The 24,633-nt window shown below is 37.9% G+C and overlaps 3 protein-coding genes across 6 annotated transcripts; 2 read left to right on the forward strand and 1 right to left on the reverse strand.

The window, feature by feature from the left end:
- Positions 1 to 225: 225 nt before the first annotated feature.
- LOC131322475 (F-box protein At3g07870-like) lies at positions 226 to 2,000 on the reverse strand. The gene has a single exon (XM_058353805.1). It carries the CDS (start codon positions 1,880 to 1,882, stop codon positions 626 to 628), a length of 1,257 nt encoding a protein of 418 aa, XP_058209788.1. The 5' UTR covers positions 1,883 to 2,000; the 3' UTR covers positions 226 to 625.
- A 1,319-nt stretch (positions 2,001 to 3,319) lies between these two features.
- On the forward strand, positions 3,320 to 7,418 carry LOC131322322 (chaperone protein dnaJ 6-like). Of its 3 annotated transcripts, none has more exons than XM_058353611.1 (9): positions 3,320 to 3,447; positions 3,495 to 3,651; positions 5,882 to 5,980; positions 6,078 to 6,179; positions 6,257 to 6,316; positions 6,403 to 6,509; positions 6,590 to 6,672; positions 6,882 to 6,972; positions 7,081 to 7,418. In XM_058353611.1, exons 2-9 carry the CDS (start codon positions 3,553 to 3,555, stop codon positions 7,283 to 7,285), a joined length of 846 nt encoding a protein of 281 aa, XP_058209594.1. In that variant the 5' UTR covers positions 3,320 to 3,447; positions 3,495 to 3,552; the 3' UTR covers positions 7,286 to 7,418. The 3 variants fall into 3 exon arrangements, with proteins under 3 accessions (XP_058209594.1, XP_058209593.1, XP_058209595.1); XM_058353612.1 differs by having other exon boundaries at positions 3,388 to 3,450; positions 3,498 to 3,651; XM_058353610.1 differs by having other exon boundaries at positions 3,360 to 3,651.
- Positions 7,419 to 12,979: 5,561 nt separating this feature from the next.
- On the forward strand, positions 12,980 to 20,014 carry LOC131322734 (target of rapamycin complex subunit LST8-1). Of its 2 annotated transcripts, none has more exons than XM_058354155.1 (11): positions 12,980 to 13,206; positions 13,285 to 13,411; positions 14,647 to 14,748; positions 15,086 to 15,198; positions 15,333 to 15,402; positions 17,036 to 17,113; positions 17,376 to 17,492; positions 17,590 to 17,684; positions 17,777 to 17,856; positions 17,957 to 18,016; positions 19,603 to 20,014. In XM_058354155.1, the coding sequence occupies exons 2-11, from the start codon at positions 13,301 to 13,303 to the stop codon at positions 19,725 to 19,727; spliced, it is 951 nt and encodes a 316-aa protein (XP_058210138.1). In that variant the 5' UTR covers positions 12,980 to 13,206; positions 13,285 to 13,300; the 3' UTR covers positions 19,728 to 20,014. The 2 variants fall into 2 exon arrangements, with proteins under 2 accessions (XP_058210138.1, XP_058210139.1); XM_058354156.1 differs by having other exon boundaries at positions 13,288 to 13,411.
- Positions 20,015 to 24,633: the final 4,619 nt, after the last annotated feature.

A 24,633-nucleotide genomic window follows, 5' to 3' on the forward strand; every position in this document is an offset into this window, starting at 1 on the left:
TGTCTTTATCCACATTAATTTGCTATGTTGTCCTTTTTTCAATACACTTATTCACACATCCAAGGGCAACATCATAAATTCATGTGGATAAAGACAAAAAAAGAGAGTGTGGATTGTAAAACGGGGAGTGTGAAAATCATTTCCCTATATATAAGGATGGTTGGAGATGCTTTCTCAATGGGACAGGTCGATTCTTGTGGGGGAGTAGTCACTCAGCATGAACGATTACTCCAAGCAGAAGATTATCATACAAAGAAAAAAGTTGATATTGGCATACATAACTCGGGTACCACAATGTTCTAATGGAAACATATCAACCCTTGTGTTTCTGATTTGGCTTCTAAAGAAAACAAACAGAACACGACCAGCTTGTTCCCTTCAATACGAAAGACCGGTGAATTCATCTACAGATAAACTGTCTTTTTAGCATTCAAACAATGCATCTCACAACCGCAAAACCTAACAGTATAAAATATAAGCTGCTTTCCATACTAAAGTGAGGACACATATCTTTCCTTCTCTTCTTCAGCTGTTTTCAATAGAGCTTCTTGATTTCTGAGCTCCATTATCTTCATTCTGCATAAGATTCCATCAAGTCTTCTTGTTGTTCTACAAAAGCAGCGTATCAGTCTTCTTCTTCCCCCGTGAGAATCCTCAATATAACATCCACTGCCCTTTTGAACTCCGCAACAAATAGTGAATATTCATCAATGGTACCCGTATGCTCAGGAGCGCTCGCCTCCCTTTCCAGCAAAATAAGGCTCTCCACGTACTTCCCCATGTAAAATGAACGAGTGCGCCGTGCGTTTTCATTTTGTACTAGTTCACAGCCGTGGATTCCAAGATCCTTGACTTGTTTGCTTTCAGGGTCATAGGAAACCAAGGATGCCTCCCTTGTCTCCATGGCCAATTCACCATTCATCCTAAAGCCAACCGGCCAATCCAATACACTACTAGTGTCAACTCGGAATAGTAAAGTCCAAGACTCCTCCCCACCATACTTTTCCATCACCCAAACCCAACAACTGGGATGCTCACCATCTCCCAAGTCGTTAGCAATATTGACAAAAGAAAGTGAGTCCTGCAATACAGTCAGATACTCCATCGTGATCTCCGATAGCATACTTCTTGTCGCTGGTAATGTCATCTCACCAAACACCTCATCCTTGAAGCCAAACGTCACAATACAGGAATGTTTGGCATCGCTACTTTGTGTTCTAGGATCGGTTGCAACCCAATGTGCAACCCCATTTAAATAGGCCTGCGGGAATTTAAAGGGGACAGGACATCGAAGGGCCTCAGGACTAATCTCTCGCCACATGCCAGAGTTGAGAGAGTAAATCTCAACCCGAGGCTGAAATCCTTGGATGTCTAGCGCCAAAATCGCCACCACCTTGTGATCGTTTCTCAACTCATCAAACCCAAATCCAAAAGTTTGAAACCAGCCACCGGCTCCCAGTCCTGGAACGGCCAAGCTTTTCCCGACCAATGGGTTCCATAAAAGTAATTTAGGAAAAGAGTTTTCCGCCAGACAACCATAGAGACAGAGCAACCCGTTACAACTACCAAAGATATGGAACCGAGAACCCGGGTTCTTGGTTGGGGACTCGTGTTCTGCGTACTCATCAAAACCATGGCTGTTATCTAATCGGAACGAATAATGCTCTATCAGCGGACAATCAGGGGGATCCGGATTCTGGGTTATGTACCTAACGAGTGTGCGAGGGGTGGCCAGTGATGCGTCGAGGTGCTGAGAAATGAAATGAGGGTTTGTGATGAGAGAATACCATTCCTTGCATACGCTCCTGAATCGCAGGAGGGACTTGACCGGTAGCCTCTTCAGGACGTTTATCCACACTTCCGGAGGCAGATAGTCGGACATTTTCTTTGTTTTCTCTTCCGTCTGTCTTCTGTAGTGAAGGCTTGATCAATTCAAGGACCCTTTTTTCTGCAACAACTTTGACTGATAAAGACGAGATCTTTCTAAGGAGAAACCAAACCCAATGCTAATAATGTTTCTCAAGAACCCAGTTAGTTGCATTACCCAGATGGTAAATCCCGCCAGACAACTCAAATTTCCAATAGTACTTACTGTTGGAGGGTTTGTTTGGATGATGACATCATCAGTTGCAATTCTAGGAGTAAGATGGAAGCAAGAATATTGCTGGGAGCCTGGGCCGGTAGATGGCTGAAGCCGCTGAACTGAACCGTCGTTAATTCCCCTTATTACATTCTAGGCGTGTTTGGATATTAGAGCATGTACACCAATGAAAATGTAAAAATATTAATTAATAGTGCACTTTTTTCATTTTACCTACTCACATCTCTTTCAATACTATACTAATATTATCTATTTTACCTAACTCCAATTAAAATATATATTTTTCACTCATTTTTTTATTATCTTTATTGTTTAAAGAGAGGAGAAAGGAGGGAGGAGAGAGAGAAAGAAATAATAAAAAAAGAAAGGAGTATGAATAGTGCATAGGTAAAAATAGAGAACAACTATTCACAAATGCGAGGATCAAAAAAAACTATTCACAAATGCATTTTAACTCATCTTTTAGCTCATTTGGTGTAGACTATTTTTTATGTTTCTCTTAGGTAAAATAGCAAAAACTGTATTTTTGCTCATCTAGTGTACTTGCTCTTAGTAATTTATTTACAGTATATATATCTTTTAGTACTAGTATTTTAGATAGATTATGACTGGAATATATTTTACTCCCTTAAACTGTTTTCTTGTTCGTTTTGGGTTTTGAAGAAAGTTTAGAAAGAGATTTGAGTGGAAAAAGATAAATAGAGAAAATATATTGGGGATCGTGCGCAGAAATTTTAAAGCCCCAAACGAACAATTTCTTTAAGTTCTGCTTAAGATTTTTTGATTTTTTCTAGTTTTATTCTTATTAAAATAATTTTTTTTGTTGCGTTCTTGCTTTCAATCATCACTCTCTCTAATTTTATAATTTTGGGATGTTTCTAAGACTCTTTTCCGCGCGCTCTTATGCTCATGCTCGTTCATGCGAACACTGTGAGTTAGGTTCCAATTCTTCATTCCTATCTCCACCCAGCAAAAGATTTACTCCATTAATTCCTCCAAAACTCAAATTTCCTCCCATAAGCTGACCATTGGTTTCCTAATAACGGGGTTGGATTTTGAGTCATGCCAAAAAAAATTAATTTCTTGCGAAATTTTCTAGTCTCTGCATGATTACTGTCTGAATTAATTTTTTCCAATTTTATCTCGGATGTCCTCGAAGGGACATGAAAGAAGTGAATTAGTTTAAGTGTTCTTAAGTTGACTTAGACGACTGGATCCGTCAAATTTAAAAAAAAAAAGAAAAAGAAAGAAAAGAAACAGAAATCCCGTAAGTTGGATGTTCATCAGATGGCGGGACATTTATAAATTTCATCAGAGATATGGCGGGAACACAGCCTCGATAGTTTCTCCTTAACGAAACTACATAAAGAAATACTCCTACACACAAATACACAGCCAACTAGAATTGCTCTCCATATCGTCAATTTCGTCAGTTTCGCGTCTATCGTAAGATGGGGAAGAGAAAGAAAACTAGGGTTTCGGAAGAGGAAGAAAATCAAGACGACTTCAACCCATCTTCTTCTTCTTCAACCGAAAAGAGCTTGTACGAGGTATTGAACGGTTCTCTTTGTATAGATGAGATTACTCACTTGCCTGATCTTGGTAATTACCAACTCTCAAAACCGTTTCATAGACTAATGTTTTCCACAGAACATGATTAGGGTTTCTATGTGATTGAAGAGTGCGTGTCCCAAAATAGATTAAGGTGAAAAAGGATTAATGTAGCCGACCCTGATTTATTGGGGTAAGGCTCGGTTTTGGAGAAATGATAGTAAATCTTGCGAAGAAAGGCTTCCAATTTTTGCTGATACAGAAAGGGGCAGCCAATTTTCTGCACTCGCGTAGATACCCAAAAAAAAATGTGGATGACCCTGGAGGGTGCATCTGAGTTGTGATTCGGACCCAAAAAATTGGTTCTTTTCAAGAATGTTTGTTAGATTTAAAGATGCTGTTTGGTTTTTCAACTAGACAATGTTGATTGGGTGAATAAAGACAGATAATGAACTGTTTGATTGCTTTTCAAAGATGGTGTTGAGTTTCTGCCCGGGAGTCCAAGTGGTTATTGTGGTTTCTTGTTTAGTTGTTATTACCTGAATGTTTGGTTCAACTTCGGTTATTCTAGGAAATTGATCAAGAAGTTTCAAATATAGGCACCAAGAAAAAAGGCAAAGAGTTGTTGATATGTTACTAATTTGTCCTTTGGTTTGAACTATTTGATTGCTTCAATGCTTGTTTGGGCTGTGTAGTTTATGCTTGTGAGCTAAGATGGGTATTATTTTGAGTTGATGATACGTAATGTTTGGTTCAAGTGAGGTTATTCTATAAAATTGAGAAAGAGTTGCTGGACCACCCCACCATGTGCTGCCTTACGGGGATTAGAATCCCTCTCCATCTGCGATCCCAAATCTAGGCTTGGAAAGTCAAGGTTTTTTTTATGTTTAGTTTTGGTGTACTATGAAATTTCATATCCTTGATGGGCTTCAAGCATTTCCGTTTGCAAGATGTAACGGGTGTAGTGCAGTTAATCCTGTTATCTTGGATAATTCTGCCCTCAAGGTGTTCTTCAACAATTGTCAATGGAATAAGTTTGTACGAAGTCAATCGACTATTTTAATTCAGGAAAAAAAAAAAGGATGACCATTTGAGTCATGGTGTGACTAGTGGTGGAGCTCTACAAGTTCTCGAAAATTACAGATCTGTTTACAAGTTTCAACAGTCTACCTCCTTTTCTGTTTTTTCTCGTTATAATTTCTTCTAACCTCCTTAAATCTTTTATAGCTCCTATTTTGTCCTTGCAATTCGCTCCTTTCAATTTTTAGTGTGCTAAAGATTCCCCTTCTCATAGTTAGTCTCCATTCATACTACGCTCCCATTTTCTCTTTTTTTTTTTTGTTCCATACTATCTTTTATGTGCAACTGAATTGGTGATCCGTGTATTCCCACTTTTAGCTCCATCAGTAGTTTGTTCGTGCATATTAGACCTCTTGTAATTTCACTCGTGGAATATTGAACGGACAATATTACGTGCTATGGACAAGGATTTGTTCATCTTTGGGTTTAACCTCATTTCAAGTTAATTTTGTCCCTCCTGGATGGATGGCTCTGATGCGGTTACTGTATCTTCTGTTCTTGGTTGCAAGATAACTTATCATTTGAAGATGATTACATTGTTCTTTTTCCACAAATTCTAAGTAACATGCGGACTCTTCTTGTTAACTATAAACGGAACCAAATTGAGCCGTAAGTCCCAATCAATTGGGGTCAGGCGGTCAGCTACATCAGTTCATTTTCTCCATTGAGCTTTGTCAAGAGCAGTGTTTTACGACTCTTCTTGTTAACTATCACTAGGAAAAATTAGACCATACTTGATATATTACGTAAAGGTACCCAGCCTCACAATGTTTACAACCTTTACATAATTTTTGCTTGACTCTCGACTAAAATCCAATACAACTCAGGCCGGCCTGACACTCTTGACATAGTTGGAGGATCATCTCTTTTATGGCTGTCTTTATGATTATCAGTCAATAATTGGAGAAACCATGAGGATCCGGTGCTAATCTGTCTGTGGTAGTTGCCAAATAGAGTGTTTAAGGGTTGAAAGCATCTCATTATTTTTAATGTAGTGGTTTACTGGGTTTTGCCGTTGATTGATCAGAAGTGGAACACGTGTTATTGCATGGATGGTTCCTGTTTTCTTTTGGTTTCAAGTGCTCTCCACATTTGTCAAATTTGACTCGGAGCCAGTAAGTATTAAAAAAGTGATCAAATGCCTTGCAGGTGCTTGGCGTGGAAAAGACAGCATCTCAACAAGAGATAAAGAAAGCATATCATAAGTTGGCATTGCGATTACATCCGGATAAGAATCCTGGAGATGAGGTGAGAATTGATTTCCCATGGCCAAAAACTTAAAGTTTCCATGTGACTTTCCCCCTGATTTTTTCTGCATTACTAACCTTCATTGCATTATGTATAGGAGGCAAAAGAGAAGTTCCAGCAATTGCAGAAGGTGGTATCAATTCTTGGTGATGAGGAGAAAAGGGCACTCTATGATCAAACTGGTTGTGTTGATGATGCCGTGAGTAATTATCATCATCATTTTCTGCTGCATTTTTGTTGATCAAGAGGCAGCTGTCTCATTTCTTCCTTTGGCAGGACCTTGCAGGAGAGGTGGTTAACAATTTGAAGGAGTTTTTCCGAACTATGTACAGAAAGGTTGCTTTGGTTTCTTACAATTGTGTCTCTTTTCGAACTGCAGGTTATGATATTTGCTTTATATAAAACATCTACATTGTTTGCAGATCACTGAGGCTGATATTGAAGAGTTTGAAGCAAACTACAGAGGATCTGAATCAGAAAAAAAGGATTTGATTGACTTGTACAAGAAGTACAAGGGTAACATGAACAGGTGAATCCCTATTTGAGTGAAATAATAATATTTTCCTTCTATAGGCTTGCATTTTGTGCCTAAACTGTTTTCCTTATTAGACTTTTCTGTTCGATGCTCTGCTCGGATCCTAAGCTGGATTCACATCGATTCAAGGATGTTCTTGACAAGGCTATAGCTGCAGGTGAGAATTTGTATCAACTCTCCGTATACTCAGATTTGATAGCGGAAGTAGGAGACTTGTTTCCAATGATTACTTAGTAAAGAGCAAACCCCTTCCTCTTAGCATTCAAGATTAGCTTCTTCTATGGCCGGGGATTTTCCATTGGTATTGTTTTTTTGCTTGCGATTAGCCTTTATTTTGCTTCTATGTCTCTTATTTCTCTCATGTAGGAGAGCTGAAGTCACGGAAGGCATATCAGAAATGGGCTGAGCAAGTATCTGCAACAAAACCTCCTACTAGTCCTTTAAGACGCCGGAGGAAGTAAGTTATTTGTGTTTGAGTTTTGACTGCTACAAGCAACTTTTCCTCCTTCCTCTGCTGGACTGAACCGTAAATTACAATCCGGTCATAACGTAAATTCATTTGCAGGTCGAAGAAAGAGTCGGAGGATCTATATGCAATTATTTCTCAGCGTCGAGATAAGAGGAGAGAGCAATTTGATTCATTTTTCTCATCGATGGTGACAAAATATGGCAGAGGGGAAGCAGTTTCGGAACCAACTGAAGAAGAATTCGAAGCTGCCCAAAAGAAGCTTGAAAGTGGGAAGACCTCCAAAAAATCCCGCCGGAAGTAGTTTGATATCTAAAAAGGCAGTCTGATTCTGTTCTGTTTTGTGTAAACCTTCGACTAGTCCGAAACTTGTGTCCTTAGTTTTCAACTTGATGTTTATATTGCTGCACCATTCTATCATTAATTTTTGTTGTGTTTTTGTTTTCTGTTCACCCCACAGAGAATGAGAGGAAAATAGTGATAACAGATACTTCTGGGGACCAAGGCATTCATCTAGTGGGCTCGGTCGAGTCCGGTGATGTTTGAGTTCGAGTCTCATCATTGCGAATTACATCCTTTTAATTTCCCTATTTGCTTACTGATTGGTAAAATAATTGGTAGGATAAGATGAAAATAGTTTCGGAGTCTTGTGTCAATTTATTTCATCTACATAAAAAATCAGCTTGATCAGACAACCATAGCCGCATGAACAAAAAATAACAGTCTAAAGTTCCAAATGATCTTTTTTTTCTGTCTACAAATATGTTTTGCTCGTGCAATTATAAACATTCGGTCAAGCTGATTCTTTAAGTGATCATATTTTGATGAGTTCTACAAAATAAATAGTTCTAATTGTTATTACGAGTCCAGATGGAGTCCACAAAAAGCCAAATCGGATCGGACTGAACCCTAAGAAAACTGGATGGGAGCTTGGTCTCACATGATAGGAACATGTAGTTTTGTGCTATTTCATACTACTAAAAGAGAGGTTTCCTTATTGCTCAAAATTTTGTCAAAGGAATGAATCAGAGTAGGTTGAACTCGTTAAAAAAACACAAGATTTTAGGCGTTTACTAGAAGTTCCCCTGGTGACTTTGGGCATCTACTTCACAAATGAGTTTCTAGCATTAGAACTAACAAATTTAAGATTTGAGAGAACTTGACAGCTACCTTCGCACCTAATTTCAAATGAATATCAGAAACAAAAATGCTATGGACACAAAGGGAAGTGTACAAGTTCGGGCACATTTGACATTTGTGTTTGTAATTGTCCGAATGTCAATTAATCCCATGTTTACGGTGTGAGATCTCATGCATCAGAAAATCCAGACATATTTGTATCTAAATTTGTGCGCACTGTAATCGAAAGGTTACCTGCGAAATAAAGAAAAGGGAGAGGTATTGGGTTAAATTTTATCACGCCTACACTTGTGGACTTAGTTTTTTTCTTATAAATCACATTATACGATAATGACACTTGCTATCATCTACTCTATTGGAGGGTATATTCTACACATGTCATTCAAACACTTTATCAGATCCATAATTCTTACTATAATACAAAATTTGTACTCCCTCTGTCCCATTTTGTGTACTCGTGTTTCCTTAATGGATTGTCCCAAATTGTTTGCAATTTTCTATATTTGGAAACCACCAAAAGGGCAAAGTTCCAATTATACCCTTTTAGTGTAAAATTCTAACACAACTATTAAAGCAATTGTGTTGTTTTAGAGGGTATTTTGTGAAAATCAATACACTTTTCAACCAAAATCTTTTGAGCCAATATTATGGGGGACCCTGCTGTCCTTAGGGAATAACATGGGTATTGGTCTCATTCGGCGACAGTTAAGATTTCATCTCGGTTGAACAGTTCTTAGCCGTTTAGCCGAGATAAATCTGAGTCATCCATTGTCGAGCATAGACGGCTTGGATGGGGCCAACACTCATGTTGTCTCAGGGTCCTCGGGTTCAAGGAGAATTCCCGTAACGAGCAAGTAAATTGGGACGAAGGGAATATAATTTACAATTCAAAATTTATGATGTAAAAGATGTGAGGACTCCTGAACCTCCGGTGTTGGCCAACACCCATGTTGTTCCAAGGTCTCTAGGTTCAAGGAGAATTCTCGTAACGAGCAAGCAAATTGGGACGGGGAATATAATTTACAATTCAAAATTTATGATGTAAAAGAAGATTTGAGGTAGACTCCGGAACCTCCCGTGTTGCGGCTTCACATCGACCGGACAAGATTTGCACTTGCGTCACAGCTGCCTGATTTGCCATTCACAACCACATGGGAAGCAATGGGCTGTCTATGGACCCCATGATCGTGGGTAGCTAATTAAGCAATCCCCTCAACTTTTCTTTAAAGCGAAAACTTTACATCCTAGCATTGTTTCTACGATTTTTAGTCTTTGGATCACGAAAAAACTTCATCAACTACAACTATCAATGCTGATTTTCACTGAGCAAAAACGATTATATGCAGTGACAAATTAAGCGGATGACTTATTTCTATCTATAAATATAAGGGAGAAGTGATGACTCACATAATATTTGTTACGATTCCTCTACTGGGTAAACAAGAACGTCACAAGGTAATACCGCATGGTACTCCCAAACTGCTTTATTTTTATTTTTTATCCTAAACTGCTTTAATTAGGTTTCATGATGGTGACCCAAGGCCAACCTGTTCTCACATTTCGGTCCCACAAATCGTGACAGAAAAGGCATAGGACTAAACAATTAACGTTTCACCAAAGACGGTACTCTCCTATAAATTGAGATTCAGTCCTCCCCGACTGCTCCACAAGTCCTTCCTCCTCCTCCTCTCTCCCAAAACACATACCCAAAACAATGGCACACTTGGGCACCTCTGCAATTCAAATACTCGTTGCCGTGACAATGGCATTGCTCTGTGCATCCGTGGTCGTGGCGGCGGCTCAAGTCGGCTCGATCGCTCCTATCCCTGCATTGGAAACTGGAGTCGGATTCAAATTTCCAGTTTCCGGAACGTTGATTTGTTCGTCTGTGTTGTTCTCTCTCGCGGCTCTTTTCTTGCACTGAGATTTGTCATTTCTCTGTGTTGTGGTGATGGGAGATGATCGTGGTTATTGTATTGGATTTTGTTCTCTCTCGTAATGTATTGTACTGTATTTATCCACTTGATCGCATAAATAAACTTGTACACTTTTGAGCTCTTACTCCACTGCTTAATTTGAAATTCATGTGTGAATAATTTTAGTGGCAATCTGTTACTACTATATGCCCAAGGGCAGCCCAAGGATTTTATGGCACGATGGTCAAAAAATATTCACAACAAAAATAATTCTGTATTCGGAAAGCTACAATTGATTCCTTGTCAGGCTGTTTGGTTCGTTTGAGGTGGCATATGATTGTTGGTAATCATGGATGCCAACTTAGTTGGAATTCATTGGAAGGTGCGCGCTTCTCGTTGTGATGTTATCACGTCTAATCCTGTAACCTATTAATCTTTGTAACTTCTATTCAATTTAAATTAAATATTAATAAAAAATAAAAAGATATATGCATTACTTGATTTAAAAAGTAGATGGGAATAAAAAAATATAAAATATCCTGTACTTGGTGAAACAAGTTAGGCAAGATTGTAATATTCTAATACTACTTGGGGCAAGATATTGAGATGAGAGTATAATGTCACGAAGCAAAATTACCAAAACATTCAAAAATATATGCATATCTTTGTGGAGAATGCCAATTGAGTGAGGGAGTTAGGTAATCCTGATTGTCTCTACGTAAGTCCGCCCATGTATATGCCCCGTACCGTTTACACAATATGAAGATATGGATCAATATTAATTTCAGAGAAAGCAATAGTGCACCATTAAAAAAATGTTACTACTTGTTTTTCTCGTCGAGAAGAAATAATTCATCAAAAAAGTTATGATGAAAAATTAAATAAAAGAACGCTCCAAGTAACAATGCGGGCTCTGTTTAAGATAAATTAACTTAAACCAAATTCATCTGGGTGAATTATGGAGTTTCTATTAATTACGAATGGATTCCGTTTCTCTATTTTGCAATCCGACGGCAGAGAAGCTTCTACAGTCTCATCTCGTCTTTTCATTTCAACAATCAATGATTTAGATTTTAAAAAAACTATTCTTCCCGCGAAGAGTCTTTCAACAAAATCCAATATATAATATAAAAACAGTATGGTCATATTCACTTAGCATCTAATACAAGACCAAAAGCAAAATGAAAAGACCCAACAAACTACAAGACCAAACACAATAACTGAGTCACAAGAACCAGAGGTGAAATCAGTCCATGGATAGCTCGACCCTGAGGAACACGAAACACGTGAGGGTCGTGACAACTATCCTCTATAACCCAATCTCGTTTGCGCTTAGTTCGAGCGTAAGTGTGAAGGGTCTTGCCATTATCACAATGGACCTTTTGGTGGACCATGCACATCCGTTTCCACTCACCTGAATGTAAAATAGCCAAATAATCAATATCCTCCACCCTATGCCGCCAAAGAGCCAAAACTCTCCTAGAACACAAATTCCTAGTTCTTGAAACATTATCCACACGATCAAGCGTACGAGGAGTAATTGGATCAGGAGACTCACTACCGGCCAAAACGCATGGAGAAACAAAAAACCGTAGAGAAACCATTTCCATTGCGAATTATGGAGATTTATACATACACTCATGTACATACGCACTTTAGAGCCCGCTCGAGTCCTACAAAAAATATCTGAGCCGCTTAGGGCCCGTTCCAATTCGGAATAAGAACTTATTTTTTATCTAATAATAAGGTGTGTTCCACAAAAGGGTGAATAAGTACTTATTTTTTAAAAATGTACTTTCAAGCTCAAAAATCATGTGCTTACGCAAATAATTTTCCTATCATTATAGAGCTTGTTTGATAGATCTCATTGAGATCTTTAATACAGTGCAAAAAAAATTGAAAAATTATTTTTCATTTACATTATTTTTGAGTTTGAAATTGTGAAAATAAGCTGCTTATTTTGATTTTGTGGAACAAAGCTCCAAAATAAATACCTATAAAATAAGAAGGTTTCTGGAACGGGCTCTTATTTTGTTCAAAATAATTTGCTTATGATCCCTGTAAAAAATTACTCAATTTGATATCGGTAAAAGCATTAAGGGAACATCCACTTTTGCTACAGAATCCATACATGAATTCTAAAGCAAAGTTGGATATTTCGTAAACGTCTATACCGATATCGGGTTGAGTTGATTTTTTTACAAGGACTGTAAATAAATTATTTTAAACAAAATGAACGATTTGGATCATTTTTATAATCCAAAGTACATATGTACATGGTATACGTACATGAATGTATGTACTCATACACTTCCATATGGACTTGATGGTCAGGTTGAACCCATCCCCTAAGAGCATCTACACTTTTTACTCTAATTTGAACTCAAACTAAAATTTGAAAAAAAATCACCCAAAACACCACTCCACTCCTCACTTGAACTCATACCAAATTTGAGTTTTACTTGAATTGTTTTTTTCAAATTTGATTTGAACCAAATCCTTATTCAATTTTCGAATGTTGTATTTGGATGAGTTTTTGAGAAATTTTTTATGAGAGTAATGATTGAAAGTAGGGTTAATAAATGGAGAGAAATGAGAATAATGATTAGGGATAGAGACAATGAATGGAGAGTAATGATTGGAAGTAGGGATAATTAGTATTTTTTGAGTTAGAAATTTTTTTTCAAAAAGGAAACGAACAAGGCAAAAGACTATTTTCTCCTCCTCAAATTTACAACTATGCTATTAAAAAAACTTTTATTCAAATTTATGCCTAAATTTGCATTTGCCCATTAAATTGTTTTATACCAAATCAGATTTTTATCCAAATTTTAATTTAAATTTATTCCTACCTTTTGTATTTGCCCATTGAATTGTTTTATACCAAATCAAATTTTTATCCAAATTTTTATTCAACTTTAAATAAAAAATTGAGTAAGCAGGGGAGATGATGAAAGCCTCAAACCCACCACATGACCTGAACCGGCTCAAAAAAATACCTCGTTTCATTGTCTTCAAGATTGATACTATGCTTCATTCTCTCTCTGTTGAACACTCCAATAACCCCCGTCAAAACCCTAATCTTCATTGATGATTAACGATCCACACTTCACTGGAAAATATCCACCCTTTTGTCGTCAATCAACACACCAATGAATCCTTAACAGAGGTAAAAGTGTCAAGGTTTCTACTTCTTCCATATCTCTGTTTGTTATGGGTTTGAATTTATTATTGGATTGTTGATCAGTAGAAGAAGATTGAAGATGACCCAACAACCATCGGTGATCCTAGCAACTGCTAGCTACGATCGCTCGATTCGATTCTGGGAGGCCAAAAGCGGCCGGTGCTATCGAACTATCCAATACCCAGAAACTGTGAGTCTTTAAAAACCCTCAATTTATTCTTATTCATAGTCTCCCTTCCCATATGTACCAGTATAAACAGTCTTCTTGGATAGAGGGATGGAGGTGTTTGATCAGAAAAGAAATGAAAATTCAATCACTTGTTTGGATGAGTAAAAGAGGCGAAAAGGGTGGGGGAGTGAAAATCAAAGGCGGATACCAGGTCCTTTGGATTGTGATTATGAGTAAGTGAGAGAAAAGAAAAAATGGTGGGTTTCTCACCAAATTTTATTAAAAGTAATTATATTTAATGAGAAACAAATTGGAGCAATTAAGATCCATTCTTTTTTTCCCCTCTTTATTTGTCATGCTTTGTCGCGATTTCTCATACGGTTTAGTTATTCAGATAAATGAAGGGATTCTCCTTTCTTTTTTCTCCCTTTTCTCACCATCCAATGTAGGAGGACTTTTCTTTTTCTTTTTTTTCGAACCAATTGTTACAATGGATGGTGAGATTGGTGAGGATGTGCAATCCTTTCTTTTCTCACCAAACCCCTCCGTCCAAACGGACTGCAAGTGTTGAGTAGCAACCTCTAGTGGGGTGAGGAATGGAAGTAACCACTGGTCCACCCCGTGAGATGCGTTGGAAACCCGGTAGCTCACGATGTGAAGTCCAGGTTCTTCAAGAAGGATCTAGGTTCTTGCCACTAAGGTGGCCCCATTGTGTTGTCATTTAATTCTTGCTTTAGTCACATGTGTTTTAAGTACGGTTTTGATGCAGTTAAAAGGGATTCATTTATTGAACATTGTAATGTGTAGTGTAGTATTTGGGATTGAATCAAGTAATCAGTTCGAGTAATGTGGATGTTGAGTAGGCTGTTTTGTCTTGCTTGTTTGGCCTTAATTGGTCTTGGATGTTGAGTTTGAGGGTTGCCCCCCCTTGTTTCTCTCTTTGGGCTGTTTCTTAATACAAGAATCTGTTCCAAAAAAAAATTTGTCAAAAGATGAGGGAAGCTTGTGAGAATTTATGAGTGAAATATTTTCTTGAAAGCACTGAGCTAGCCCAGTTTCCTGAGTTTTATTTTGTATTCTTGTCTCTTGTGTTGTTTAATCACGGTCTTTATGAAGTCAAAGGGCATTCATTGGCTAGAACTTAATAGGTACTTGGTATTACATAGCATTTTTGTGGTTTATATGTGAGAAAAAAGGGGAACCATGTGACGATTTTGGTATTTACTTAATGAAATTTTGATTTATGATGTGTGCAGCAAGTTAATCGGCTTGAAATCACACCTGATAAAAGGTTCCTGGCTGCAGCTGGAAATCCCCATATCCGATTGTTCGATGTTGAATCAAACAACCCTCAGCCGGTATATCTTCTTCACTTCCTATTTTTTTTTCTTCTGTGGTCATGTATCAATATACACACACATCAGGAACACATACATTATATACTTTGCATAGAAACACATAAATGCATGCATAGGCATTTTCTTAATGTATTCAGTAGTAATTTATAAGATCACGACCCCTAATTATAAGGGGGAAAATTAGTACCGCTGGTTGGATCCAACCTATTCACGATAATAACAACTTGCAACCAAAATGATTAATAGTGAGTACTCATGTTAGTTTGCTAAAATATCTTCATTTATAAATGGTTTTCTGGCTTTTGTTGGCTGATTAGGAAGACTGTTTCCCTGGCAGGTGATGAACTATGAGTCACATACTAATAATGTTATGGCAGTGGGTTTCCAATGTGATGGGAAATGGATGTATTCTGGTTCTGAAGATGGGACAGTAAAGATTTGGGACTTGAGGTGGCTGAAAGATCACTATGCAAATAGAATATTCATTTTTTACTCTCTCTCTCTCTCTCTCTCTCTCTCTCTCTCTCTCTCTCTCTCTCTCTCGTTTTTGCTTTGATTGGATATAAACCGAGAGATATTCTCAGGGCACCCGGTTGTCAGAGGGAATATGAAAGCCGTGCAGCTGTCAACACTGTTGTTTTGCACCCAAATCAGGTACACTCTCTCTTTCAGTTGATGCATCTTTTTGCCACAGTTCTACAAGGACATGTTATAGTTCAGAAGCACGCAAAGGCAACAGAACTTGGAGTGTTATCATGGGTATATGTAGCAGTTGGTTGTTTATGGGGGATTGAAGTTTTCTTTTTCTTTTTCCTCTTGTGGAATTATTGGTAGTAAAATGTGGCCCTCTTGTATTGTCATATTAGTCTCAGTGACTTGAGAAGCTTTTGCTTATGGGGTTTGCCAACTTCATTGTATATGTTAGCTTCATGCACATACATTCTTGGGCCACTTAACCTTTTTAATCTTTTGGGGCAATTGGTGATCTAACTTGATTTCAAAGTTTTGGTTCCACAAGATCCTGTGTTCAAGTTTTGTTAGTCTGTTCTTCTTCTCCCCTTGTCATGCATGCTAGTTTGCACCTTATTCAAACTATTTGCCATCCCATGTTCGGGACAGGCTCGCTCAACTTGCTCTGCATATTTGCCTTTTCACAGGCGGCACAAAGTAGCACATGAGGGGAGTGTTATCTTGATATACGTTGCTTAGTCAATCTTTAACTGCTTAAGCTTTTGGGACGAATGGTGATCTAACTGTCTAATTAGCTCATTTTTAGGGAGCTGGAAAAGCATTTTCTAATGGCATTGATGTGACATGGCAGAATGTTTCATGTAATTGTGAAATGGTTTTGGGATAATAAAAAGAACTCTCAGGGGCTTTTGCAAATCAAGACTGAAATAGCGATGGCATTGTAGAACATTGAATTGACTTTTCCAATGTCTGTTTTCCTGATGTTTTTTTTTTCATGCACTGGCTTATGCTGACAACTTTTGGTTTATGATCTTGATAGTCACAATAGGGGTTTGATTTGGTGCCTGTCTTAAGATAATAGTCACTTTGATATGACTAGGATCATTGATTACTTCCTAAAACAATAGAATTGTTTATGATGCGGTGCGCATAGAGGAGGAGTTCCACCTCAAGCCTACTAGTCGGTCTTTTCGTAAAAAAGTGACCGAGGCCTTTGGTTTTGGGCCCACTTGGATTCAATCCGGAACGGCCCAACGGTCAGGACACATCGCCTCCGGCCATGTGCCGCGTGTTTTTTAACCTGTTTCGGCTGTTTAGGGCTCCCAATGGCCAATTTTGCCGTTTTAGGAAATAATCTTTTTGCTTATAACTTTTGATAGGAAAGTCCAATAACGTTCGTTCTTGTTGGAGAAGTTTTATGTTTTCTTATATTTTCAGAATATGTAATAATTTCGGAACTTTCCGAAATTAGTGTTTTTTCCTTTTCCTAGTAGGGTTAGGGTTTGTTTTCGTATTTATAGTGTTTTTTCCTTTTCCTAGTAGGGTTAGGGTTTGTTTTTGTATTTAAGGAGTTGTTAGCCTTAGGGCTGGTCAGTTTTTGATATTATTGAATGACAAAGAGTCTAGAGAGAGTTTCTCTATATCTATCCCGTTTGTGATTGTCCTTGTTGCACGTTAGTTCTTTGATTCATAGTTCTGCCCTGCATCAGTTTCCCTAATTATTAATTCTTCACTTTATTTCCTTCACGTAATTCATTTTGAAATGAACTGCTTTTGTCTGCTTATTGGTTTCATTCTCACGTTTCACGGTTTTCAGACCGAGCTTATATCAGGGGACCAAAATGGCAACATTCGTGTGTGGGATTTGACAGCAAATTCATGTAGCTGTGAGTTAGTAAGTGCTGGTACTCGTATTTTCAATTTTACGTTAATGGATCGGATTCAGAATCATCGTTTACACCACATAATGGCATGAGATTTCTGGTGTTGCTTCTTTTTGTTCCAACTTGGAGACATGTGCTTGGGTAGACTTGGAAATATAGGTTGTAAAAACGTGAGAGAGATTTCCCAGTCAATCTTGTCATGTTAAGTGAAAGCTTCGTTTTTATGCACGTGTATGGGAAAATCAGTAATTGATATCTATGGAGTTCACTCAGGTGCCGGAGGTGGATACAGCTGTGAGGTCTTTAACAGTAATGTGGGATGGAAGCTTGGTGGTTGCTGCAAACAATCGCGGAACATGTTATGTTTGGCGATTGTTGCAAGGAACACAGGTAGTCATTTGATCGATTTGGAGTTGTTCTATTATTTTGGTTTCCCTACCACCTCAACCTTTTGCAATTGTCGAATCTTATTTGTCTTTTACGGCAGACTATGACCAATTTTGAGCCGCTACATAAGTTACAAGCACATGATGGGTACATCCTCAAATGCCTCCTCTCACCTGAGTTGTGTGAGCCCAACCGGTTAGATTTCTTTCTGTCATATTTTCTCCCTATCTGTTTTAAATCGAGGATTAAAATAGTTCTATTCATCTCCTTCTGGATTATGTGTCTAGGTATTTGGCAACTGCATCTTCAGACAATACAGTTAAGATATGGAACGTAGGTGGTTTTACCTTGGAAAAAGTTCTAGTAGGTACGTAGCTTATGTTTTGACTAATTATATTCCTTGGAACAATAGAAACTCTCTTCTTCAAGCTCTATTCAATATTGATCTTATCTATGTATTTTCCCAGGACATCAACGCTGGGTGTGGGACTGTGTTTTTTCCGTGGACGGTGCTTTTCTCATCACAGGTACTTGAACTCTTTTAACTTCTGGGAAATCCTAAAAGGTGAATAGTCACCTCGTTACACACTGTATTCCTTATGAAGGTGCTGGAAACTAAAAAATTAGTACCACATTATTTAAGTCTTGATTACAAAACAACATAAAGAAGGTATCTAAACAGTTTTTTTTAGGGGTGTGCAAAAAATCCGTCAAACTGCGAAACCAGTCCAAACCAATCCAAGCCAAATGATTTGGTTTGGATTTTTAGTAGGGTGGTCTGGTTCTGGTTTAAAAAAATTAAAAACCGCGGTAAATGGTTTGGTTTGTGGATTTACGTTAATGGTTTTAGTTCCAAACCGATACAAACTGTACATTTATATATCTCATTTAATTTAGATACACCAAGTATACATGAGAGTTATATATAGTCAACTAATTTTCTAAATTACTAATCTATTCAATTCACCGTCCTATTCCCAACATCTATATATCACAACTTACTCCTATAATTAAATTCTCCATTTTACGAGTTGTATTCTGCCCGCATTTAATTCTATTTTGATTAAGGACTTTTCCTAGTTTTTATTAAGGACTTTTTCTAGTTTTGCTTGTTGTAATCCAGTGATGTTATCCAAAAAAAAAAAAAACTTATTCCTATAATTTTGGTACACCAAAAGTACATAGTATATAAATATATAATGCTTTATTTAGTGAATAGTGGTTCCACGGTTCAATTAATTCCTAAATTTTCCTATATTTCTATAAATGAAAATCAATTCTTAGTTATCTCCATAATTTTGAATACTTCAAATAGTTTACGAAGACGATATTTCAATGCTATTAAAAAAAAGATGATATTAAAAAGTTTTAAGTAAACCGTGGTTTGAAACCGAAACCAAACCGTAGACTAATGGTTTGGTCCTGTACTTTTTGTGTAGTGATTTGGTTCTTGGTTTACTATAAAACCAAACCAATCCTGTCCATGCTCACCCCTAGTTTTTTCAACTTTTTTTAAGTCAATTACTCGTACTCCCCCAACACCATAGCAACGGTAGAACTTGAGATGCCTAAATGAATCTCCTATTTAAGTTGCGTTAATGAACCTTCTGTATTATTTTACTGTTTGTAATTTTTTGTTTAGCTTTTCGTCTTGATTTTTAGAATTAATCAGTAGTCTTGACTAGAGGAATCAGAAAAGTATAAAAATATGGACCGAAGTTGAAAAAAGTTAAGATAGTATGACACTAAAGCCAAAAAAGATACTTGTTTCAAAAATTTTCCAGTCTTAAGTGAACATTGCTTTTGCTTTTGGTCGTAATTTATTACTTTTTAGACTCTTGTCGAGACGAATGACCAATAAAAAAGTTTGACGTGAATCTTACAAGAATTCAAAAAGACAAAAATAAGACCAAAACAATAATTTTAAGGAATAACAGAGCCTTATTAGACTCGTTCTCAGGCAAGCTCTTGGTGTTTAGCTTGTTCATATCCAATAGTTATTCTGTATGTTGGAATAAGGCCAAGAGGGTTGCCATGCATTGATCACCCCCTCCTACCTTATTCCGCCCCCAGCTAATGCTTATTCCCATATGCGGACTTTGTGTATATGCAGCTTCTTCTGATACAACGGCAAGACTGTGGTCAATGGCAACCGGTGAGAACCTTAAAGTGTATCAAGGGCATCACAAGGCTACCACTTGTTGTGCTCTCCACGATGGAGCTGAGCCTTCTTGCTGATTAAGGAATCTCAGTTTCAACACCTTGGTTAGTTTGTAAATTGTGTAGAACAACAGGCGTAAGTGTAATATTTTTCTTTTTTGTACCTAATTATTTTCGTTACGAGGATTGGAGTCATCAGCGGTAGTCAAACTCAATATTTCAATGACCAGTCATCCCGAATTAAGCCCCCTTTACCGCTAGGGTACCCCGTTCACATGCATCCTTTTATGCAGACGACATATTCACAATGATTGTCGTAGTTGGTTTTTTCTTTTTCCCCAATAGAACCCTTTCTTGTTTATTTATTTGGTTGAGTAGATTTAGTCATTTTGCAAGTAAGAGAAAGATATTCTTGAAAGTTTGGGATGTTGCAGGTCCAACCTGGATATCCTTTTTACTTGGCAAGAATCGTTTCGTTTTCACTTTTCATTACAGTAGAAGATTAAACCATTTATGGTCACAAAGCTGGAACACCGCACCAAAAATTTGACAAAAGGCCGACCTCCCATGGTAGCTCAAAGACGTCAGGTGGGATCGGTCCCGGAATCTCAGTATCCCACATCCACGGTCTTGAAGAATCCTCCGGTGCCTCCTCGGACGCGGGATGAAGAGGAGGCAAGTTTAGTTCTATTGCCCTTTCCTCATTGTTCCTCTCCTCTTTGTCAATGCAGCTACGCAATTCTTCCGCTTTCGGACCATCCAAAGGCGTTCTCTCCGCACCATCGGGTAATTGTGCAACACTTGTCCCACTCCAATGGGGCAGCTCTTCTGTTTTTTGGGCATACGACGGTGGTGTTCTTTCATCGACTAACTTTGGAAGCTCAATAGTAACAATTTTCTTTGTAAGCGTTTTCGTTCTCGCTTTCTTAGTTGTTGGCTCCCAAAGTGAGCACGAAAAAGGCCGGAGACTGTCATTGTTCGGTATCTTACGCGGTCTTCCACGCCCCTGCCGACATTCCAAGGTAGCCTCAGGAGGTATTCTTTCCCTAACATCTGATGATTCTGGAGTAGCTTCAGGATAGGACTCATGCGGGTTTCGAGCATTTGAAGGAGGTGTTCTTTCCTCAACTGACCCTGAAATATTGGAAGTAGCACATTCCTTCGGAAGAACCATACGCGTATTAGTTCTCGGTTTTTTAGCTATAGTCTGAGAAAGTGCACACAAAAGAGGTCGAACACTTTCATTGTTCGGTCTCTTCCGCGGTCTTCCTCGGCCACGCCGACGTTCCACGTTATCTTCAAGAAGTGTTCTTTCACCAACATCTAGCACCTTTGGAACACAAATAGTAATTAGTAACGCTTCCTTCCACAAGATAGATTACCGTACTAGTTCTTGGTATCATACTTACCGGCTGCAAATCGAAACTCGGAAGAGGTTGAAGATTTTCGTCATTCGGTCTCTTCCGCGGTCCGTCACAATCCCACCAATACTCCACGGCACCTTCAGGACGTGTTCTTCCGCCAGCATCGGATCCCGTTTGAACACCAAAAGTAATGCTTTCTTCCAAATGCGTCGTTGTCGTGTGTATTCTTGATTTTTGAGTTATCGGCTGAGGAAGGAAACTCGGAAGAGGTTGAAGACAATTGTCTGTCGGCCTTTTCCGAGGTCTTCCGCGGCCACGGCGGCATTCCATGTTTAATTCGAACGTTAATTCAAGTAGTTGCGAAGAAGAGTTTAGAGTTTAGATGGATATGAGATGAGATGAGATGGAAGGGAATGAAGGTTGAAGACTAAATAGGAAGTTTAATAACTCTCCATATCTGGAAAGGAAAGTGTTTCAATTGCTAAAGTTTGAACTGGGTTCACAATTAGGAATTGGAAATCCTACCTGGACTTGCTTTCCTCTCTAAAACAGAAACCAATTAACTTTAGAAAACAAAAGTCAAAGCATTAAGCATACATACCTATACCAGGACCCTTCTAATAAGGGCGTTCTTATTAGAGTTAAATGCGGAGTCACTGGTAGCCGTTGGATCGTGATTTCAATGGTTCAGATTTTAATGAAATTTTTTTCGGGAAAAAGTTAATTGTGACCGGTTATAAACCATCAGCAAATCCGGACCATTGAAATCACAATCCAACGGCTGACCACAGAAGTCCGCAAATAACGAAAATAAGGACGCCCTCATTAGAAGCGCCATGCATACATATATATAGATATGTGTGTGTATAGAGGGCTTCTACTAAGATCGACCTTAGACTGCCAAAATGCGGACTTGTGATCTCAGCCGGTGGATCGTGATTTCAATAGTCCGGACATAAATGGTTTATGACCATCAGCAGATCCGGATCATTAAAATCACGATCCAACGGCTGCCATCGATATCCGCATTTAAAGAAAATAAGGTCGACCTTATTAGAAGGCCCCTGTGTGTGTATGTATGTGTGTGTGTATATATATAGTAAGGGATTCCTTACTTTCCTACGGTGCGTACCTCGTATTTTGGTGCCCCGCACATTTTTAAGAATATAGGGGCCGGTTCCTCCCACACAAATTGTGACATTCCATCTCAGTTATTGAAATCAAAGGCTGAGATTAAAACTTTACAAAAACAATATCCCCCTCCCAAACATTCCCACACCCTAAAACTACTCATCTTCTTCCCCAATACATTCACACACCACCATCTCCAAACCGTAACCCTAGCTGCTGCCGCCGCAGCCGCCGTATATATGTATGTATCCTAGTCCGAACTAAAACAGATAAAATTAAGCGCAAACAAAAGCTTAGAACAGTCCCGGTTAAGTTCGGATTGTTCTTTGCTACGAACAATGGCTCCTACAGTTTGCACAACAAGTGCAGTGGGCCTCGGGGAGTTCTATTGAAATTTCATTTTCATGATTTGGACCGTTAAAATTTCTAAAATTCACTGGGTAGTTCATTCATAATTTGTAGAATTTGTTGATCGAATATTCGTTATTGAAAATAATGTACTCTTATTAGTCTTATATGATATGTGCATTGATAATGCGGTTATGAATGTCTGATGAGTATGTAGAAGCTTGAAGCTTCTGAATTTGGCTTATGTGAGGGTGTTATGTTCGGCCTTGTTTGTTTGTTTAGTTTTGTTGGGTTTTTGTTTTGATTGTCGAGTGGTTTCAGCTAGGGTTCCGGAAAAATTAGCCATAAGGATGGTAAAATAGTTTTTATTAAGAGGAGCAACATAATTTTTAGTGGAGGTCATTTAACTTTTTGAGTTTTTTAAAAATTGGGGATGGTTTTGCGCACCTCTGAGCCGTCGAATTGTGCATTTGACTACTCGTATCTCATATCGGCAATGAACAACTCTCGATCGTTAGTTGCCGATATGAGACCCGATCCATCGGATGGATGATCCGACGGCTCAGAAGTGCGCAGCACTGCACCAACTCAAAGTCCGTTTTTTAGCCATAGGGCCAAAACATATTTAGGTACTTTCATAGGCCATAACCCCGATTATATAAAATGAGGGAGTCGGTGGCCACTACCATATTTGGTCTTTGCCAAAATTGCCCCCGTCCCACCTAAATTTTTCTTACGTAATTTGTTATATAAAACCTGTGGTCAAAGTTTAAAAGATCTTAAACTTCACTTCTTACAGTAAGTTGACTTCTAATTTGATAGGATTATCTTAAAGGTCATTTTTCGACCTAAGACGTTTCCTTTGAAGAAGAATTAGGCCCCGTTTCAGAAACCTTTTTAAAAAATAAGCAGTTTATTTCATATTTTTAAACTAAAAAATAATGTAAATGAAAAATAATTTTTCAAATTTTTTTGCATCGTAGATGAGATCTTTCAAACAAGATCCATATTACATATTTTTATATTTCAATAAACTCATAATTTTTGAGCTTGAAATTGCCTTCTTAAAAAATAAGGGCTTTTTTTGCTTTGCGGAACGGACTCTTAGACTTCTCTGTCACCTTTGTTTGGATTGCAGAAAGCAATCCGTGTATCCTTTGAAGAAGAATTAGACTTCTCTATCATCTTTGTTTGGATTGCAGAGAGCAATTTGTGTATTCTTAATTGTCCATAAGTGTTTTTAATTGTTAGATTTAGTTGAATGTTTCTTCACGAGAAGAGTAGTTTCTTCTGCGGGGAAGAATCTTTATAAAATTTAGACTATTAATTGCGGAGATGAACGGTCAAGATGGGACTACATAGACTTCTTTGTAATTGGATTGCGGAGGAGCGGGATCCCCTTTAAAAATCAGACTTCGGACTTGGATTCAGTATAAAACTATAAGACGAATGGGAATAAATTTCAATGCTTCAAAAATAGTTCTTTCTAATCTTATCGAGCAAATTTATATTTAATGTTGTCCATTTCAATTTTTTCCTTTTTTGCTATTCATAGGAGTTTGTTCAAAAAAAATCAATTGACAGATAGGAGAGAAAAATGATAATGAGGTTTCTAGTTTAAAAACGAAATTACATTTCTATTCAATGTAAGCATTTACTCTATGCAATTTATCTACATGTCGTGTATCAACCTTTCTTAATTCTATTTGAAACTTACTATTAAGGCCCCGTTTTTCCACTAACAATTTTGCACTACAATTTAGATTCTTTTGTCAAATTGTTTATATTAACCCATAATTTCTTCATCTCCATTTCCCCCCTCTATTTTCTCCTTTGACCAGCCCATGTACCATCTACAACTTATGAGTGGAAACAACTTGACATTTTTGAACTATAAAAAGTAGTCCATAACTTTTTGGTTAACGAAAATGCCCCCTAAATCTTGAGTACGTTTCCGTTGCAAACTTTCATGTATAAAATTACTATAAACCTCAAATAATCTCTCCCGAGCGAGGTGGAATGTCACACTTTCGGTCAAAACCTGCTCTGATTGACTGATACCAATTAGGCAATTACCAACCGTGACCACCCAGATTTATGCATTGCCACAAAACAATCAAATTGTAGTACCATAAAATATG

Source organism: Rhododendron vialii, chromosome 4a (assembly GCF_030253575.1).
Source record: "Rhododendron vialii isolate Sample 1 chromosome 4a, ASM3025357v1".
Classification (NCBI taxonomy): domain Eukaryota; kingdom Viridiplantae; phylum Streptophyta; class Magnoliopsida; order Ericales; family Ericaceae; genus Rhododendron; species Rhododendron vialii.